Source organism: Nomascus leucogenys, chromosome 9, assembly GCF_006542625.1.
Source record: "Nomascus leucogenys isolate Asia chromosome 9, Asia_NLE_v1, whole genome shotgun sequence".
NCBI lineage: Eukaryota > Metazoa > Chordata > Mammalia > Primates > Hylobatidae > Nomascus > Nomascus leucogenys.
In genome coordinates, this window is record NC_044389.1 from 100,382,374 (window position 1) to 100,404,163 (window position 21,790).

At 42.1% G+C, this 21,790-nt stretch overlaps 2 protein-coding genes across 4 annotated transcripts in view; one reads left to right on the forward strand and one right to left on the reverse strand.

Moving 5' to 3' along the window:
• NUDT5 (nudix hydrolase 5) overlaps window positions 1-2,223 on the reverse strand; it is a 30,958-nt gene extending 28,735 nt beyond the window's left edge. For all 3 annotated transcript variants that reach the window (XR_004031760.1, XM_012499440.2, XM_003257669.4), the window contains exon 1: window positions 1,846-2,223. The gene's annotated coding sequence lies outside the window, so the exon portion shown is untranslated. The remainder of the gene's footprint in view (window positions 1-1,845) is intronic.
• Window positions 1-21,790, forward strand: part of SEC61A2 (SEC61 translocon alpha 2 subunit) — a 109,196-nt gene that overhangs the window by 70,615 nt on the left and 16,791 nt on the right. The window contains exons 13-18 of the mRNA XM_030819259.1: window positions 2,209-2,398; window positions 5,278-5,349; window positions 16,525-16,582; window positions 16,859-16,891; window positions 18,764-18,859; window positions 20,367-20,473. Of these exons, the coding sequence (XP_030675119.1) occupies window positions 2,209-2,398; window positions 5,278-5,325 (238 nt within the window). The 3' untranslated portion in view covers window positions 5,326-5,349; window positions 16,525-16,582; window positions 16,859-16,891; window positions 18,764-18,859; window positions 20,367-20,473. The remainder of the gene's footprint in view (window positions 1-2,208; window positions 2,399-5,277; window positions 5,350-16,524; window positions 16,583-16,858; window positions 16,892-18,763; window positions 18,860-20,366; window positions 20,474-21,790) is intronic.

Genomic DNA, 21,790 nt, shown 5'->3' on the forward strand with positions numbered 1-21,790 from the left:
GCTGGAGTGCAGTGGCGCGATCTCTGCTCATCGCAACCTCCGCCTCCCGGATTCAAGCGATTCTCCTGCCTCAGCCTCCAGAGTAGCTGGGACTACAGGCATGCGCCAACACGCCTGGCTAATTTTTGTAATTTTAGTAGGGACGGGGTTTCGCCATGTTGGCCAGGCTGGTCAAACTACTGACCTCAGGTGATGCGCCCGCCTGGCCTCCCGGAGTGCTGGGATTACAGGCATGAGGCACCGCGCCGGGCCTATGCTCAAATGTTTCTTGGGCTGTTAAAGCACTGCTCCTCGCAGAAGGACTATGTTCCCGGGATCTATTTTCTTCCGTACATTCATTCCTATCTTCATTAGAAAACATCTGACCTAAATAAATCCCCCATCGATGCTAACATCTCCTTCCGCTGCAATTTTTTACTTTCTAAGTCAAATCAAAACAATTATTTGAGCGACCGCTCCTGTCTGCCATTAAGTCTTTCTGGCACCACCCTCCAGACATATATACAATGTTGCTTCTTTCCCTCAAAACAGAATGGACTGCATAGTTCCGGATCAAGGCATAAATGAATCATTACTGTCCAACCCCCACCAACATACTCTGCAACATTATAATCTATTTACCTCTGCTTTGAAAATGTATTCTTTAAAGCACTGCTTCCAACTAGCCACTTAGTAACATTTTTGAGAAAAACAAAAGAAAACCTAAAACAATATATATATTTCTGGGGGGAAGAGTTCCTAACTCAAAATACGCAGATAATTCTGTTTATTATTCTAAGGAATACCCTTCTGAAGAGGCCTGCAGTCGGTGGGGCTGTTTCTAATTTAAAACTACTTAGGTGGACCAGGAAGAATGTACATTTAAGGAGATACCTTTAGACATAGCCTCGCGCAAGCCTAAAGCTCGTATGGTAAGCAACACGACTAGGGGTTAAAAGCGGCTAGTTAGTAGGCCCGGCGCGGTGGCTCACGCCTGTAAGCCCAGCACTTTGGGAGGCTGAGGCGGGCAGATCACCTAAGGTTAGGAGTTCGAGACCAGCCTGGCAAATATGGTGAAACGCCGTCTCTACTAAAAATACAAAAATTAGCCGGCGTGGTGGCGCGCGCGCGCGCTCTCAGCTAAGGCAGGAGAATCACTTGAACCCAGGAGGCAGAGGTTGCAGTGAGCCAAGATTGCGCCACTGCACTCCAATCGGCACAGAGTGAGACTCCGTCTCAAATAAATAAATAAAAGCAGCTGGTTATTTCTAAATCCTTTTAACGAAACAAACAAAACTGAACTTTGCTGGGTGACAGGAGTGAAGCAAAGGAAAAAACGATAGTACAAGTTCGATTCGAATTCTTCCAGCCTTATGATTCGATCATTGCAGGAATACTGATAAAAAATCTGCTTTTTTCCAGGTTGACAACTTTTGCGAGGCCAGACTAAACGAATTCAGCGCTCCAATGAGACTCCTCTTTCCTCTGCTTTCTCAGATTTACCTCTCTCCTTTTACCTCCCAAAGTCGAACCCTCCAGGATCGTACAGGCGGTATTCCCTCTACCAAGCATTCTTACTCCTCTGCAGATGCTGCAATCTTTACACTGGAACTAACACTCAGCTGTGGTGTTGCCCGCTTTCTTTACTCGGAGTAGCCCAGGCTCTTCCGCTCCAATCCCCAATTTCCCTCCAATCCCCAGTTTCCCTCCAATCCCCAGTTTCCCTCTTGGGCGCCTGGACGCGTGCCCAGCCGCAGCCTGGGAGACACCGCGCGGCTGCACGCACCATGCAGATGTGCTCCCTCTCCCCTTCTTCTTCTCTCCAAAGAGATTTTGTGCTGTGACTGGCTTGCCCCGGTTACTTACTCCAAGGTGTAGGGGTGAAGAACGGAAGAGGACGAAATAACTAGCTGGAGGCAGCAGTGTCAGCCGATGCCGGTGCCACGGCTCGAAACACCGGCGCCTCTCGCGGTGCTAAAAGGATGGGCGCGCGCCCTCTTCCCGGCATCCGTAGAACCCCCGCCTTTGACCTAGCTTCAGGTGATTACTTTCCGGGTCAGCGTGCGTCTAGGGCGAAGACGGAGTTGTAAACTTCTTAAAATTCCTCTCTCAACACTTCGGTAATTCCTCTTTCGAGACTAAAGCTCTTTTTGTGTGCTTGTGTGTCAAGCGTATGCCCCGGGATTCGCCTTGTCCGCTTCCTTTTCTCGGTCTTCTTTCTTGCTTTAGGGACCGGAAGAGTCCTGGAACCAAAATAGCTCGGCGGGCACTTCCGGGGCCGGATCCCAGGGTTCCCGGAGGGTGCAGGCAGGAGAGGGAAAGGCAGCGGCGGCGGCAGCTGGAGGATGAAGAAGGAGCATGTGCTGCACTGTCAGTTCTCCGCGTGGTACCCGCTCTTCCGAGGCGTTACCATCAAGAGGTGAGATGGCAGGGGGTTCGCCCGGCCGCCCGGCCAAAGGGAACTGCGACTTGTGAGCGAATCTTACTGCCCTCCAAAAAAATGCAGGCCTTCTAGCGACTGCATGGGAGGGAGTGTGTCGAGAGGGAAGTAGATCTGCAATTGTCTGCGTCCTGTTGCAAGCCAGCGAGTGTGCTGGCTAGGAGGGTCAGTTGTGGTTTCAGTGAGGGTCGGAGGCGGGAGGAATAGTGGATTAACCTAGTTTAGGCTTGGGGGTTCACCACTACTACTTTTAGAATGGCCCCAGGCGCAAGGTAATCACTGCCTAAGTCCACTGGGTGACTTAATTGCTTTTCGCCACCACCCCAGACGTTGGAGATTGGGAAGGTGAAAGGATACGTAATGACAGATACGAGAACAAGTTCATAGATCTGTTGTACAGCCTGTAGACTATAGTTAATGACGATACACGTATTCTTGAAAAACGGAGAGGGGATGTAGTGTTCTCACCACAAAAATAACTATGTCAGGCAATGCATTTTAGTTAGCTAAATTTATTCCACAATGTATATATACTTCAAAACATCAGGTAGGCGGCAAGTATTAATATATACAATTTCATCTCAGTTTTTTTAAAGGTGTTAATAGAAAATCTGGGGTTTGCACTTACTGATTTTCTGAGCCAATATTTCAGTAATTGCTGATTCATTATATAATGGTTTCATTCAATAAACATCGGATATGTACTTGAAAATGTGTAACTGGCTTAGAATGGTCAGTTAAAATGTGTAAGAAAAGTTTCAGGTTCTTTTTTTTTTTTTTTTTTTTTTTTGAGACAGAGTCTCGCTTTGTCGCCCAGGCTGGAGTGCAGTGGCGCAGTCTCGGCTCACTGCAAGCTCCGCCTCCCGGGTTCACGCCATTCTCCTGCCTCAGCCTCTCCAAGTAGCTGGGACTACAGGCGCCCGCCACCACGCCCGGCTAATTTTTTTTTTGTATTTTTTAGTAGAGACGGGGTTTCACCGTGGTCTCGATCTCCTGACCTCGTGAATTGGAATGTCTGGTAGAACCTTAGATTCATTGTACTTAACAATTTCGCTTGTTAGCTTTGTAAGAGTAAAATACTTAGGAAGGCTTATTTGTAATCGGCAAATAGACATATTAAAAAAGAAACTTGAGTAGATTATAAATAGGATTTAAATTTTTAAAGAGACTTTTAAGTTGCAAAGTTTCACTTGAAATTGATTAAAATTTAGTAGATTTTCAAACATAATAAGATTTGTTAGATGAAATTAAAAGCCTGAGGAAGAACTAGATTTTTTTTTTTTTTTTTTTTTTTTTGAGACGGGATTTTGCTCTGTCGCCCAGGCTGGAGTGCAGTGGCACGATCTCCGCTCACTGCAAGCTCCGCCTCCCGGGTTCATGCCATTCTCCTGCCTCAGCCTCCCAAGTAGCTGGGATTACAGGTACCTGCCACCACGCCCGGTTAATTTTTTGTATTTTTAGTAGGGACGGGGTTTCACCGTTTTAGCCAGGATGGTCTCGATTTCCTGACCTCGTGATCTGCCCGCCTCGGCCTCCCAAAGTGCTGGGATTACAGGTGTGAGCCACTGCGTCCGGCCAGAACTAGATTATTTATTTATTTATTTATTTATTTATTTATTTATTTATTTTTAGATGGGGTTTTGCTCTGTCGCCCAGGCCAGAGTGCAGTGGCGTGATCTCAGCTCACTGCAACCTCCGCCTCCCGGGTTCACGCCATTCTCCTGTCTCGGCCTCCCCAGTAGCTGGGACTACAGGCGCCGGCCACCACACCCGGCTAATTTTTTGTATTTTTTTATTAGAGACGGGGTTTCACCGTGTTAGCCAGGATGGTCTCGATCTCCTGACCTCGTGATCCGCCTGCCTCAGCCTCCCAAAGTGCTGGGATTACAGGTGTGAGCCACCGTGCCCGGCCAGAACTAGATTTTTGAATGTGAAATCATACCTTTGATAAATCAAATATTTATTTTTAAAGCCGAAGTAGCCCATGAATACTCTTTTTTGTTCACAAAACCATTTGTAATGTACCAAAAAAAAAACTTGTTCCATAAATAAATGAGACATATTATAAGTCATTGATGTTCTGTTAACTTCCTGAAAGCAGGCTGTAATCTTTTCTGCTTTTTAAAAATGTATATGCCTCAAGATCAAAATAATACCAGCACTCTTCGGGTATCTGTAGGGCTTTTTGATAACTTATTATTTCAAGATAAAAAACAAATTATCCCATAAGTTTTTAAGAGACTTCAAGTATGGCTTTGGCATCCTTAATTATGATTACCTGAAACAAATTAAGCTAAAGCACGCCCAGTTTAAACAGCTTTATATCTGTGGTGATCAGTTGAATAGAATGCCAGCAAGACACATCCAAAAGTATTATGAATTCTTAATGGTAGGTGCTCATTGCCAACCAAAGAATGGTTTCCAGATCCTGACTCTACTTCTGCCCTCTATCTTTAGAAGGTGACCAAATGTTAGTCATCTTCTGGTTGGGTTTGCTGCATTTCCTGTGTTGCAGCAAATATCTGCTGGTCTCTGATTTCTTAAAGACACATAAATATTGTGCTCACTCAGAATCCTTTTGAGCTTGCTGCTGTCATACTGTGATTTCCATCTGGTGGTTTGGATTTGGCTGGTTTTTGTTTACTGCAAAGACCATTGTGGCAATAAGGTGAACCGCAGTATTTAATCTTATTATTCTAATTCCTTGTCTACTGCTACCAAATGTACATCATTAACATTTTCTACTTTATATTAAAATAAAGACAAATAATTCCAAAATTAATCAAGTGTGGACATTTTTCTCTCTGCTTATAGTTGGTCTTTTTAAATGATGCCTTTTTTGGTGTTTTTTTTTTTAGTGTCATTCTTCCACTTCCTCAGAATGTGAAGGATTATTTACTCGATGATGGAACTCTGGTGGTTTCAGGAAGGTAAAGTATTTTAGAAGAAAATTTCTTAAACTTTATCATAAAGAAACACATAAAGTGAATGAATTAGCTTAGGCACCATTCTTTCCCTTTAGCTCTTTTTCTCCCCTAGCCAAAATGATGTGCTGATCTTTGTCTCATATTCCTTCTCAATGTTCACTTAATATTTTCAACATTAAGTACTTTTCCCTGTAATAATTACAAGTTGTGAAATTGAGCAGTTCCTTTCATCTCTGTCTTTAGAAAACAGTTATGATGACAACTTTTCCTTCAGACAGTAGCAGGGTGGGGGAAGTACACATTAAAATTCTTTGAGATCCTTCAGTTTTGATGATTAAAAATTCATTGTTGCAAACAGGCTTTATCATTTAATTCCTCAACATTTTCTTCCCCACGATTGAACTACTGTGGCCCCCCTTCCACTTTCTAAAAGCTGTTCAGGTAGTTTCCCTATTTATAGAATAAAGGGAAGAAGTTACTGTGTTTCAGTCTTTTGGATGCAAACTTGAAAACGTTGAAGAATCATAGGATTTAGTGAAGTTCTCATTTTTTTCACTCGAGGCTGCTCAGAAGTCACGTTATGAGTGTTCAGCCCTCACCAGCCTTTCTAAAATAGCCTAACAGTAACCCTATGCCCTGACCTCCCTTCATTTTTCTGCATAACACTTACTTCCACCTGACAATTGTTAATTGTTCCATTAGAATGCAGTTTCACAAAAACAGGGACTTGGCCCATTTGTTCACCCCAGCTCATGGAACAGTGCCTGATACAGCAGAAGTGCTTGATAAACATTTGTTGGATGAAGGAACTATAGAAATACAGTAAGAATTGTGTGTTTTCAGTAACACTAACTGGACCCCATGTTTTTGCCTGCTGGTTTTTAGTGTGGTTTTCTGGATTATATTTCTGTTTTTGGTATTCACAGAGCCTCAATAACCTGAAAATTATTAATGTAGCACCTCAACTTTGAATAATTTGAGGCTAAGGAAACAGTGGGAAAGTCAGACAAGTCTCAACTTGAGGATATTTACAGGTATAATTTTTTTTGTTTTGTTTTTCTTTTGAGATGGAGTCTTGCTCTGTCACCCAGGCTGGAGTGCAGTGGTGCGATCTTGGCTCACTGCAAGCTCTGCCTCCTGGGTTCACGCCATTCTCCTGCCTCAGCCTCCCAAGTAGCTGGGACTACAGGCGCCCGCTACCACGCCCGGCTAATTTTTTTATTTTTAGTAGAGATGGGGTTTTACTGTCTTAGCCAGGATGGTCTTGATCTCCTGACCTTGTGATCTGGCCGCCTGGGCCTCCCAAAGTGCTGGGATTACAGGTGTGAGCCACCACACCTGGCCTTTTTTTTTTTTTTTTTTTTTTTTAAGATGGAGTCTTTTTCTGTCAGCCAGGTTGGAGTGCAGTGGCTCAATCTCAGCTCACTGCAACTTCTGCCTCCCAGATTCAAGTGATTCTTTTCCTGCAGCCTCCCAACTAGCTGGGAAAACAGGTGTGCACCACCACACCCAGCTAATTTTTGTATTTTTACTAGAGATGGGGTTTAACCATGTTGGCCCTGCTGTCTTGAACTCCTGACCTCAGGTGATCCACCTGCTTCAGCCTCCCGAAGTGTTGGGATTACAGGCGTGAGCCACTGTGCCTGGCCAGTTTTATTATTCTCAAATACATATACCCTATTTGCTTTATAAATGAGCTTATATATAATAAGCTTATGTAAATGAGACTGTAAGTAAAATAGCTTTTAATATTAGAAAATAATTGGCAAATCTCAGTAGTGTAAACATGTTGAAGCGCTCCTATGATGATTCTCACTGGCCAGATGTTTGCATGACCTCTGGCTTAGGCAAGCACTGACGTTAAATACTGTTAAACAGGGCAGGGCGCGGTGGCTCATGCCTGTAGTCCCAGCACTTTGGGAGGCCGAGTTGGGTGGATCACCTGAGGTCAGGAGTTCAAGACCAGCCTGACCAACATGGTGAAACCTCATCTCTACTAAAAACACAAAAATTAGCTGGGCAGGGTGGTGGGCACCTCTGATTCCAACTACTCAGGAAGCTGAGGCAGGAGAATTACTTGAACGCAGGAGGCTGAGGTTGCAGTGAGCCGAGATCGTGCCATTGTGCTCCAGCCTGGGTAAAAGAGCTAAACTTCATCTCAAAAAAAAAAAAAAAAAAAATACTGTTAAACAACACAGTATGGTGCTTTACAGTAACCCACAAATCACATAGGGACCCTGCCCTTTTGGAGTTGACAGCTCAGCTTCATATTTTGTGAAAGCTAACATGGCGTAGTGCTGTTTCTTTAGTCAGATGGCCTAATTTTAAGTAATATCTTTGCTATTTTCTAGCCCTTCCCTCTGTGCCTCAGTTTCCTTGTCTGAATATGGGGCAAATGACAGTATAGAACTTACTTTATAGGGTCATTGCAAACATACAAAGTGATAATACGTAAAATGTTCAGTCTAATGCCCACTATATTGTATGCTCTTAAGACATGGAACTACTTTTATTATCATTAATCTTAGATGAACATAGCAAACACACAAGAGAATATATAATGAAAATTGGGATAAGTGCTATGCAGAAAATGGGGTGGTCATTGCCCTTAAATTGCTGGGAGAGCTGAGGATCGCGAGGAGGGTCAGGGAATGCTCCAAAGAAGGATCTTTAGAGCCTCTGAGATGTGAAGATTGGAGGAATATAGTCAGTTGAAGGGCGAAGGGAAGAATCTTCCAGGTGGGGGGAACAGCATTAATGAAGGCTCTAGGCCTGGAAGATCTTGACATACAAGAAGCTTGGAAAAGGTCATGTAGCTAGAGTATGGGGAGTGAGAGAAGGGTAAGTGGCATGAGATTCACAGTTGATGACATGGGGGAGGACAGTTCAGATTAGGGGTGTGTGTGGGAGTCATGTTAAAGATGCTGCAATTTATTCTGAGAATGTCAGGAAGGCATTGAAGGGCTCTGAGCAAGAGAATGACTTGATCAGATTTCAGTTTGCAGCTGTAGCAGGTGACTGTGGAAACGGAGGATGGGTTAGGAGGATATTGTGTTGGACTGGGTGAGACCTGCCAGTGGCTTGAACTAAGATGGTGACAGTGGGGTAGGGGGAGGAAGTGGCTTTCAGAAGATTGGGAGCTTGCACCTTCAGAACTTGATGACAGGGATGTGTCAAGAATTCCTCTCAGATTTCTGATGGAACAACTAGATGAATGAAGATGTCATTTGCTCAGGTTGAGAGAAGCATTGTCTTTTGAGCCTTTTTGAAACCTCAAATCTTGAGAATTTTGAAAGGTTAGTGATTTTAGATTAGGTTACTTTTACAGACAAAAACTAGAAAATTTTAAGTATAATTTAAGTGAGATACATTTACCATAAAATGTATAGGTCTTAAGTGTACAACTTGGCGAATTTTGATAAATTGTTACACCTGTTTCACCGTCACTCCATTCAAAACGTGGAACATTTTCATTCCCTAGAAAAGTTTCTCTTGTCCCTTTCTTAGTTCAGTTTTGTCAGTTCTAGAATTTCGTGTAAGTGGAATTACATATTATGTATTCTTTTATGTCTGTGTAAGTGGGAAAAATGCAAACCGTTTTTCCTTTGCTCTCACACCACAACAATCAACACAGAAGACCTCTGTGACCACATGTGTGGGATTTTCTTCCCATTAAGAAGCAATCAGTTCTGCAGCAGACGCCAGCTAAGGGTCCTCCAGTCCAGTTCAGTTGACGCCGTCTACCTGGAGGAGCATCAGATCCCACAGGTTGAGGGCTCAGTCTCACGAAGACTGCCCCCCACTCTGATGTCAATTGCAAGCCCCAGGTTCCTCCACCCGTGCATCTGACCAGGCAGCTAGAAATGAGTGTCCCCTCCTTGGGTTTGATTCATTTGCTAGACCAGCTCACAAAACTGAGGGAAACATTTACTTAGGTTTACCAGTTTATCATAAAGGATGTTAAGCCCTGGTCTGGTGGCTCATGCCTGTAATCCCAGCACTTTGGGAGCCCAAGGTGGGTGGATCACTTGAGGTCAGGAATTTGAGACCAGCCTGGCCAACATGGCGAAACCACATCTCCTAAAAATACAAAACTTAGCTGGGCGTGGTGGCGCACTCCTGTAATCCCAGCTACTCAGGAGGCTGAGGTAGGAGAATCACTTAAACCCAGGAAGTGGAGGTTGCAGTGAGCCGAGATCGCACCATTGCACCCCAGCCTGGGCGACAGAGCGAGACTCTGTCTCAAAAAACCAAACAAACAAAAATAAAGGATATTAATAATGGATACAGATGAAGAGATGCGTAGGGTGAGGCGTGGGGGAAGGGATGCAGATCTTCCTGCCCTCCCTACATGCGCCACCCTCCAGAAGCTCCATGTGTTCAGCTATCCGGAAACTGTCCGGAAGCCCTTCGTACTTCGCAAGAAAGTGGGAGATGGCTATGGAGGTCTGCCACGGACCCTAATTCTTCATGCCTCATCCTCCGTTACTTCCACATACAGTACGTGCCTTTCTCTCCAAACTCTGTAAGGTATAGTCTTGTTTACAGTTACAAGTTAGCACATAGTCTGGGTTCAATAAATATTGGTTGAATGAGTGAATGAACATGCTTATCCTGCTTTCTCTCCATGGTAACCTCTACTGAGTTCAGTGAATAGAATAGGCCAAGTATGATGACTAGTTTACCTTGTTTGCTGAGTCAGATCTAATGGTAATGGTTTCCTGGAGTGATATGTAGAGGATTCTGAGGCTGCATCCAGGGTTCAGTGAGAAAGCATGCTTGGTTTGATTCTCGTTACCTGCTGTGGGTGTAGGAAAGGAGGCTGGCAATGTGCATTTCTGGTATAGGACAGTGATTCAATTTCACTGAACAGTTATTGCATGCCTAGTATGAGATGGGCACTAAGCTTAATACTAGCATAACAAGATGAGCAGGGCATCCTCCCGTAGGAGTCTCGGCTTATTAGCAAGTCAAACATAAATAAATCAATAAATGTCTGAGTTGTGTTGTGAAAAATGTTTTTGAATAAAAGCATCAACCAGCTGTGGTGGCTCATGCCTGTAATCTAGCACTTTAGGAGGCGGAGGTAAGAGTATCACTTGAGGCCAGGAGATGGAGACCAGTCCAGCCAACATAGTGGGGCCTCGTCTCTACAAAAAAATAAGAAGTTAGCTGGGCATGTTGGCACACACCTGTAGTCCCAGCCACTCAGGAGGCTGAGGCACAAGGTTGGTTTGAACCCAGGAATTGGAGGCTGCAGTGAACTACGATCATGCTGCTGCACTCCATCCTGGGCCGCAGACCTTGTCTCAAAAAAAAAAAAAAAAGCATCAAGTATTCTGATAAGTAATGTATTTGCGGTTTAATTAATCACTGTGAGCTGGGGTCATCCAGAAAGTCTTTACAGTAAGGTGATACTTGAACTGAGCCCACACATTGGGTCTGACGCAGATGGTACCTCCCTTCCAGTCACTAATCCTCATTGTCTCTTTTTGGTCACGAGTTCTTTCCTGACCTTGTCTCCCTTAAGGCTGAATAGTAAAATGAGTTGAGCATCCCTAATTGGAAAATCTGAAATCTGTCCAGATGGGTACCGAGATAGTGACATTTTTGCTTTCTGAATATTGTATAAAATTATCTTTGGGCCATGTGTATAAGATGTATATGACACTGACACATAAATGACTTTTTTAATTTTTAATTTTTAGTTTTTATGGGTACATAGTAAGTGTACATATTTATGGGGAACATGAGATGTTGTGATCCAGGAATGCAATGTGGCATAAGCACATGGAGATAGGGGTGTCCATCCCCTCAAGCATTTATCCATTAAGTTGCAAACAATCCAATTACAGTCTTTGTTTTTAAATGTACAGTTAAGTTATTATTGACTGTAGTCACTCTATTGTTCTGTCAAATAGTAGGTCTGTGGTTGGGTGCTGTGGCTCATGTCTGTAATCCCAGCACTTTTGGAGGCCCAGGTGGGCAGGTCACCTGAGGTCAGGAGTTCAAGACCAGCCTGGCCCAACATGGTGAAACCCCCGTCTCTACTAAAACTACAAAAACTAGCTGGGCGTGGTGGCGGGTGCCTGTAATCTCAGCTACTTTGGAGGCTGAGGCAAGAGAATCACCTGAACCTGGGAGATGGAGGCTGCAGTGAGCCAAGATTGTGCCACTGCACTCCAGCCTGGGTGACAGAGTGAGACTCTATCTCAAAAAAAAAAAAAGGTCTTATTCATTCTTTCTTCTTTTTTTGGTACCCATTAACCCCCACCTCCTCACAGTCCCCTACTACCCTTCACAGCCTCTGCTAACCATCTTTCTTCTCTATATCCATGAGTTCAATTAGTTTTTAGATCCCACACATAAGTGAAAACTTGATGTTTGTCTTCCTGTGCCTGGCTTACTTCACTTAACATGATGATCTCCAGTTTTATCCATTTTGTTGCAAACGACTGGATCTCATTCTTTTTTAATGACTGAATAGTACTCCTTTGTGTATAGGTACCACATTTTCTCTATCTGTCATCAGTTGATGAACACTTAGGTGGCTTCCAAATCTTAGCTTTTGTAAACAGTGCTGCAACAAACAGGAGTTTACGTTTAGACTTGGGTCCCATCCCTAAGATATCTCATATATATGCGAATACTCCAAACTCCAAAACACTTTTGACCCCAAGCATTTCAGATGTAGGATCCTCAACCAGTAGATGCCAATTATAAAATACATTAGGCATATTCATATTTTGATTCTTCACAATTCTGTGAAGTAGTTGCTATTTTCCCAGTTTTATAGATGGCATATTGATGCAAAGTTCTGGGCTGACAGTGGCAGAACTGAGATATTTAAACTGTCTGCCTGCCTCCAGAGCCAGTGCTCTGGTGTGCCAGCTCTGTGTAAGTTGTAATATAGAAAATATAGCATCCTAAATATTAGCACCATACTTTATCTATTTAGTTCTCTGCATGCAGAGGGTTACCTTAGAAAGCCAAGTCTAATAAACTTGCACCTTTTTTTTTTTTTTGAGAGAGAGAGAGTCTCACTGTGTCACCTAGGCTGGAGTGCGGGGGCGTGATCTTGGCCCACTGCAACCTCTGCATACCGGGTTCAAGCAATTCCCTTGCCTCAGCCTCCCGAGTAGCTGGGACTACAGGTGCCTGTGACCATGCCCAGCTAATTTTTTTTTGTATTTTTAATAGAGGTGGGGTTTCACTATTTTGGCCAGGCTAGTCTTGAACTCCTGACCTCGTGATCCACCCGCCTTGGCCTTCCAAAGTGCTGGGATTACAGGCATGAGCCACCGTGCCTGGCCAAACTTGCATATTTTTATACATTGTCACCTTTTACAGTGAATAAAATTTGTCATACTTTAGGCACTGCAGCAACTTCTGAAGAACTATATGAATACCTTGATAACAAGTATGTTTTTTAAAATGTATGTTGTTATACTAACAAAAATGGTAAGTGATTTTTAGAGTGGTAGAATATATTTTCATATTTCATCTTATATTGTACGATTAGGTAAACCATGTTAAAGATAATGTTGCATTTTAAAATATTATGTGGCAGATAAAGAGAGACGTAAGAGAGAAAGGCTGTCCCCTTGGGCAGGGATTCATAAGCTGACAGTGTGTTAGTATTTCCACTATAGAACAGTTCTTAGCTTTGACTGGTTCTTAGCTTTGTGAATCTGGAAAAGCAAGAATTACAAAGAGTTGATTAAAACTTGGGGAAGGCCGGGTGCGATGGCTCACGCCTGTAATCCCAGCACTTTGGGAGGCGGAGGCAGTTGGATTATCTGAGGTCAGGAGTTTGAGACCAGACTGACCAACATGGCGAAACCCTGTCTCTAGTAAAAATACAAAAATTATCCAGGCATGAGGCCAGGCGCGGTGGCTTATGCCTGTAATCCCAACACTTTGGGAGGCCAAGGAGGGCGAATCACAAGGTCAAGAGATCGAGACCATCCTGGCCAACACGGTGAAACACCATCTCTACTAAAAATACAAAAAAATTAGCCGGGCGTGGTGGCGGGTGCCTGCAGTCCCAGCTACTTGGGAGACTGAGGCAGGAGAATGGCGTGAACCTGGGAGGCGGAGCTTGCAGTGAGCCAAAATCATGCCACTGCACTCCAGCCTGGGCGACAGAGCGAGACTCCATCTCAAAAAAAAAAAAAAAAGGTTGGAAGCATTATTGTATCCATTTTTGCCCATTTAAGGTATTTTTTCTCCATTTATTGTGTTAAGTACTTGGTGAGCTCTTTCATTCTAAAGACTTTAATTTCCTGTTTTAGGATATTAAAAAAGAATCTTTGATAATTTCCTCTAATTTCTTGCTTCTCTTTCTGGATCTCCTGTTATTTTGGTGTTTGATCTTTTGGCTTAATTCTCTGAATTTTATTATTTCTTCTCTATTTTCTCTTTCCTTGTCTTTTTTGTTCTACTTTCTAGGTGATTATTTGCCCATTCTATTGAATTTTAAAATTTCAACTATCATGTTTTCAGTGTCTACAAGTTCCTCTGTTCCTTTTTTATAGCCTCCTGTTATTCCTTAATGGATGTGACATCTTTTATATTCGAGGATATTAATGATTTTTAAAATTATCTTTCATCTGGTCCCTTTATTGTCTTTTTTTCTTCCATTTTCTTCTTTTTTCTTCCTTTTTTCTCTCCTTTTTGAAAACATTTTTCATCTTGGAGTTTTTCTTCTGTTTTCTAATCATTGTAGGCCTTCCTTCATATTTAAGAGTGAGGAGGACACACACAGATATTTGCAGACTTTGCGTACCTGGGTGGAGCTTGATGCCTGAGGATGCCAGCAGGCAGCAAACATTGATGGAAGATTCCCAGATAATGGTGTGTCCTCTGGGGTTGCTCAGTTTCTGCCCGGAAGAATCCTTTAATCTGTCTGTGTTGTGGGAGCAGGGTAGGAGGAAGGGGACTAGGGGTCGCAGTGTTCAGTTTGACTTTCACATAACTTGTCATCATAGTCCAGGTCCAACATTTCACCCCGATATTCATCTGGGCCATTATGTACCTCAACCCTTTTGAGTTCATTTTTTCCAGAGAATAAATCTGCTTACCAAAGGGGCTGAGGAGAATTAGTTGCTAGGATGTGCAAGGTGAGGAGACGGATGTGTCTCACTGCTCCTTGGATGGACTTCAGAGCTTCAGTTCCATATTCCAGGATAACTCTAAGTTCTAACCTGTTGCCCCTTGACTTATCCCTCCCCTTGACTTTCTGTTTTCCAAACTTTTGTTGCCATCTTTCTTCTGTGGTTGATTCGTTTTCACTCAGTATTGTCCTTGGGATCTTTTTTTTTAGTACAGTTTCCAGAGGGAACATAGAGATAAAAGCACATGTTTAACCAGAATCTTCCTTTTCCTTTTCTTTCTTTTGTCTTTGCATAGCTGCTATGCTTGTTCTTATGATTATTTTTCTCAATGATATGAGTTATTCCTAGGCTAGTTATTTGTAGTTGTGTGTTGAGGAGGGGCCAGAGTGGTGTTCTGAGTCTTCCGTCTGAGTTCTTTCAGCCTCTGATTCCCTTTAGGCGATGAAGATGAGCTGCAGGGTGGCCTTTTTCAGCCCTTGTGTTGCAGGTGATCAGTGACTATCTGGGGCCAGTGGTGTGGGTGGTAAGAAGAATTTACCATGACAGTTGGAGGCAGAGAACGGCAAATTTATTAGAGAAAGTGTGAAAATATGTTGCAAGGGTACAATGGGCAGGTCAGCAAGAAAGGAGCTGACTGCAGGGAGACAAAGGCTTGCTGGGGATTTTGTAAGATGGTACTTGTGCTGTGTCCTGAAGAGGACTTTGTGCAGGACTGATAACGCCAACCTTGCAGTGAGCTCACTTGCATTTTTCTGTCAATTGAGGGTGAGGTGATAGCTGGGCGTGGAAAGATAGTGAGTTACTTGCGCAGGAGGGCTGTGTGTCTTGGACCATGAAGAAAGGCAGACTTATAGCTTATCTGCCTTGTCTTTTTGTTTTCCCCTCCTCCCGCCAGTCCAACCCCTTGTCCCTAATGAGGACTGCACACCTTGCTTTGCTTCTGTCTTCTTCAAAGACATTATGCCTGTTTATTTTCCCCTCTCTCTCTCACCCTTTGCTGTGGTTCAGTCTAGATGCAGAATGAATTTCTGACACCAGCCCACACACCCTGTTTTCACTGTGCAAAGAAAAGATTCTTGGTTTTGCCCCTACAGTAGTTCCATCATCTGTGTAGACAGCTCTTCAGACATTTGCTTCTGGTGTCTTCCTTTATCCTATTCCATCTTCCCTTTCTTGAGAGAACTTTCTCATATGCTGAGGTTCAGAGTCTAGATGATTCTCAGTATTATCAGAGATGGAGTTTTTTTCTCTTTCCCTTGTTTTTAATGATATCTGAGAACAGGACAGAAAGATTTTATTCTGTCATCTCTTCATGCAACCGTGCTCTCATTTATTTATTTCTTCTTTTTTTGAGACGGGGTCTCACTCTCTTGCCCAGGCTGTAGTGCAACGGTGTGATCATGGGTCACTGCAGCCTCAAACTCTTGGGCTCAAGGGATCCTTCTGTGTCAGCTTCCTGAATAGCTGTGACCACAGGTGTTCTCCTCCACACCTGGCTAATTTTTAATTTTTTTGTAAAGACAGAGTCTCTGTGTTACCCAGGCTGGTCTCAAACTCCTGGGCTCAAGCAATCCTCCCATCTCAGTCTCTCAAAGTGCTGGAATTACAGGTGTGAGCCACCATGACTGGCCTTGTTCTCCAATTTTAAGGCTTTTATTTTTTTTTATTTATTTTTCAGACAGTGTTTTACATTGTCACCCAGGCTGGAGTGCAGTGGCAGGATCTTAACTCACTGCAGCCTTGACCTCCCATGTTCAAGTGATCAATCCTCCCACCTCAGCCCCCCAAATAGCTGGGACTACAGGCGCATGCCTCCTCGCCCAGCTAATTTGTGTATTTTTTGTAGAGACAGGGTTTTGCCATGTAGCCCAGGCTGATCTCTACCTCCTGAGCTCAAGCAATCCACTCACCTCAGCCTGCCAAAGTGCTAGGATTATAGGTGTGAGCCACCACACCTAGCCTAATTTTAAGGCTATTTTAAAACATACTCAGTACCCCTGAAATTAGGACCACACAGTGAGCAAGTCCTTTTCTTTCTTGATGTTTGTTTGTGTTTTTTTAGGGACGATCCACCAACACATTCTCAGCCAGACAGTGATGATGAAGCAGAAGAAATACAGGTTGGTGCCAAATAAAATAATCTGTTCTGTAGACTGTTGTAATTTAAATGATCTCTGAGATGGTTCTGACTTGTAGATATTATCTTACATCTGATAAAATGAGAAATTACGTGAGAATCTTACTTTGACATATATTTACATATATTTTCACATATACTCTGTGTTCCGGAAAAGATGTCTCCCGTTTGATTTATAATTTTTAGATGGAGCACTGCTTTTTGAAGCCCAGTGCAGTATTTAAATTTAATGTTTTTTTTTTTCCTCTTTTTCATGCAGTGGTCTGATGATGAGAACACAGCCACGCTTACGGTAAGAGCACAGCAGACTTAGCGTGGGGATAGCCTCACACTGTCACACAAGGGTTAGCGTCAAGGTTTAAGTGCGTACCTCTCTAAATTCCTAGTCACCATTTCATATATTATTTTTCCTGTGGGCTGTTGTTTTTATTTTGAAAAATAACTTGAAGCATCATTTATCAGGCAAACATGATTTGTCCTTTTTCCTTTTGATTGCAAAGGAAATATTTCGAGTGCATAGTTGCTGCCTTGACTTATTTCTGTTAAGCTCTGATGCTCTGCAAGAAGGAATTACGCCTAACATTAAACTTTAAGATTCCTGAATCTCTGGAACATAAAGTGAAAATCTGTATTTCCTTATTCAAGTATATTTATTTATTAGTTAGTTGTTTTGTGTATTTATTTTTGAGACAGATTCTTGCTCTGTCACCCAGGCTGGAGTGCAGTGTTGTGATCTTGGCTCACTGCAACATCCGCCTCCCAGGTTCAAGCTATTCTCCTGCCTCAGCCTCCTGAGTAGCTGGGATTACAGGCACCTGACACCATGCCTGGCTAATTTTTGTATTTTTAGTAGTGACAGGGTTTCACCATGTTAGCCAGGGTGGTCTCGAACTCCTGACCTCATGTGATACGCCCGCCTCGGCCTCCCAAAGTGCTGGGATTACAGTTGTGAGCCACCGCGCCTGGCCTCAAGTGTATTTAAATGGCATAAAAATTACTGTTTCTTTCAAGCGAGAGTAGAGAGGTATGTGACTTTTACCAGTGTTTTACATAAAAATGTAGAAGTTATCAAGCATATTACAGTGTTTCAGGATAAGAGTGCTGTTGTGAAAGTTAACCTAAAATTTTTTAAATGAAGATATTTTTAAAGGAGTGAGTGAAGCAGATGATCTATTTCTAAAAATAGGTGAATGAAACTCCTCATACCTTGAGTTGAAAGGGGAACGTTTTTAGTGAAACTCCTTACAAGTAAATGTAAAGGCAGAAATAGAGAAAACTAGCTTTGTGGGGGGGTTTGTTCTAATCCAGCTCTAAATAAGAAGATACTTGTTTATTTTAATGAACGAGATATGATTGCCAGGGTAGAAGAAAAAAAAAAAGGAGTGGAGCTGCTCAAAACTGACATATTTCTTTAGGTGTAAAAAGAGAAGCCTGCTGGCAGGTACCTAAGTGGAAAGTTTACGTGTTTCATTTACTCCAGATGCCACTCAGATCACTCTCCTTTTATGAAAATTCCATTCAGTGTCATGTAAATGTTACTTATCTGCCATACTCAGGGCACTAAACTGGATTCCGTGAGATGAACAAAGATGAATATGATTTTTAACTTGACCAAGGTTCAGATTTTGAGTTTTGCTTGTTTTAAAACTTGTCTGGAAATAGCAGTGTTTAAATACAGTTTGCCACGTCATTTATTTTTCATTCTCTCCGTGGCTTTGGGGGATACCATATATCTAAGACTCCTCTGCAAGTGGAAGGGCTTCTAGCTCTTCAAGTAGGGATGTTACTTCTGACAACTGGAGTATTGCTACAGGTGATACTCCACCTGTCTCTTTTCTCTTGATGAATACTGGTTTTATGTCGGTGTACAGAGAACCATTCATTCCTTCCTCACATCCTCAGAAGCCTAGTAACGTGTCATTTCAGCTTTGCAGGCTTCGATTGTCTGGAAAATGCCATTTAAGCAGCTGATTATTTTATTTCTCTTTTTGGTAAATGTACTTGATCACTGATTTTATTTAGCTGGGTTCAGAAATTCTGATAGTAATTTGTATTCTAAATTCTGTTTTTAACACCCTAAACTATAACCTTGAGATTTTGATCTTGTTTTCCATATATACTGTGATGATATTGACGTGCCCAATGATTTCTTCTCTCTCTGTAGGCACCAGAATTTCCTGAGTTTGCCACTAAAGTCCAGGAAGCTATCAATTCCCTCGGGGGCAGTGTCTTTCCTAAGCTTAACTGGAGTGCCCCAAGGGTAGGAACACATAAGTAATTCTCTTACTGTTTGAATATTCTTTGTTTTGCTATTTATTTCATTTCATATCCCTACAGAGGGTCTAATTATATTCCTAATTCTAGGAAAAATGATGTGGAATTTATTATTAATTTCCCTCTACTGTTTTGCTTTCCGGATTTTGCTATACACTTGCCTGGGTCTGTGAAATACTATATATTCTGCCAAAAGGTAGTTTCCACCTCTTGTGTTGCTGACTGTTTTCGAATTCTGAGGAAATTCATACTCTGCCCTTTTCAAAACTTCAGCTGTTCAGTTTAACAGAGAAATTTTTCTTTGTTGAAAAGTAATAAAAATAAAAGTGTCATAGGCTATAGAAATAGAGTGGTTGGAGAAGTCAACTGATCTTTTCTTAAATTGTGTCTTATTATTTTAATACTGCATTGACAAGATTTTTATAAAAGTTAAGGCCTGTGGAAAAATCCGTTAGTTGTTTTAATCCAATAGAAAACACTTTTATATCAGCAAAGCTTATTTAAGGAATCAGAGACCTATTTATAATTTCAAAAGTTATCTCATGCCTTTTTTATTCCAAAATGAATGATAATTTGTAATCTTTGTTTTTACTTTTATTATTTTTTCTTTTTTGTTTTTACTTCTAAAAATTAATTATACTCTACATGTACAGAATTTAAAATTTCAAATAAATTTGGAAGCTTGCCATGAAAATCAGCAGGTCTTGACCCCTGTTTTACTTCACCATTTCCTACTCCCCAGAGGTAGCTGTTTTCAGATATTTTAGTACTTTTCTTCCATGTAGTGTGTGGATAACTGGATAGTGGTTTGCAACTGTTAGTTTTCTCAAAATTCTGTTGTATCCTGTGTCTGATCTGTCTGTGGGAGAGGTGTATTTTTTAAATGACTTAATTATTCTGTAATTTTTAGGCATGTTCCACTGAGCTTTGTGCCTACTTCGCATTTGCCGTTCCATCTTTTGTTCTTACGTATGAGACATTCACCACTTGAAGTTGTAGTGGTTCAGAATAGCTCACCTCCTTCTCTTTCAGATTTGATAGACGTAGGGTATAACTGCTCCAGCCGCCAAAGTTCAGGTGTTTGGCTGCCACTCCCCAGAAACGGGAAGGGTGGAAATTGATCTCTTTTCTTGGAGAGTAGCTGGTCAGGCTATTTCTTTACCACCTTAATCTTGTAGCCAAAATGTCAGTGTTTCTGATACTTCATTTTCTTCTCTTCTATTATCAGTAAGAAAAACATTGTGAAGTACTTAGGCCTGGGTTGAAATGTGAGGACCCTGACATCTCAGTGTTCATAACCGAGTGTCTGAAATGCAGTGGTGACGCTCTTTGTTGTTAAGCATAATTTAACATTTGACAGTACTGCTAAAATTTACTTGACTTCCTTCTTTAAACCCTTGAGGTGGTATGCATTATTGATTTTGTTATAGGTCTGAGCATTCATAGCAGCCAACATGGAATATGGACTAAATAGCATGTGCTTCATTCTTTAGGATGCGTATTGGATAGCAATGAATAGTTCTCTGAAATGTAAAACCCTCAGCGACATCTTTCTACTTTTCAAGAGTTCTGATTTCATCACTCGTGACTTCACTCAGCCGTAAGTATCTGTTATTCTCTCGTGTCATTAGTTTCAGTATTTGTGCAAATTTCTCTATAGATGAAATTCCATTACTTATAGTACTATTATAAATCATAGCGCCATATAACAAAGCTATTTCATATTGCCAAAATGACCTGTTAAAGCAAATCTTTCTTTTCCCTTTATAAAAAATGGTATATAATGAATATCTGAAAATGTTAAGGACTTTCTGTATCTCTGCCCATTAAACATTTCAGTAATTTTTTTCCTATTATAAAACTGATAAATATTTATCATAGAAAAGCAAAATTAGGGATTACAGCTAAATAAAAACAGGAAATATAAAAGCACTCATGGCCAGGAGTGGTGGCTCACGCCTATAATTCCAACACTTTGGGAGGCCAAGACAGGTGGATCACCTGAGGTCAGGAGTTCAAGACCAGCCTGGCCAATATAGTGAATCCCTGTTTCTACTAAAAATACAAAAAATTAGCTGGGCGTGGTGGCACGCACCTATAGTCTCAGCTACTCGGGAGGCTGAGGCAGGAGAATTGCTTGAACCCAGGAGGTGGAGTTTGCAGTGAGCCGAGATCGCGTGCCACTGTACTGTAGCCTGGGCAACAGAGCAAGACTCCATCTCAAAACAAACAAAAACATAAAAGCACTCATGATCTTGCCACAATTGGTTCTTATACTTCTAGAATTCTATCTATAAATAAATATAATATAAATATATCTATCTCTACCTATATACAGATTTTTTTTAATGGGATCCTGCAGTTTGTATTTCTTTTTTTTTTTTTTTTGAGACAGGGTCTCACTCTATCGCCCAGGCTGGAGTGCAGTGGCGCAATCTCAGCTCAGTGCAACCTCTGGGTTTAAGCGATTCCCCTGCCTCAGCCTCCCAAGTAGCTGGGACTACAGGCATGCACCACCATACCCGGCTAATTTTTTATATTTTTAGTAGAGGCAGGGTTTCACCATATTGGCCAGGCTAGTCTCGAGCTCCTGACCTCGTGATCTGCCTGCCTCGGCCTCCCAACGTGTTAGGATTATAGGTGTGAGCCACCACGCCCAGCCTATAGTTTATATTTCTTAGTAGGCTGCTTTTGCACTTACCGATGTGACATCATTGCATGTGTAAATTCATTATTTTCCATTCCCTTAATGCTGCGCCTCTGGAGAGCTGTAGCATAACATATTTGACCTACCTTCTGTTCTTCCAGAGCTGCAGTGAATATCCTGGAGCTAATTCTTTGTGCACTCCCCTAATTTTTTCCTTAGGATAAGTTTCTAGAAGTAGAGTTGCTGTATTTCTTTCCTTTTGCCAGTCAC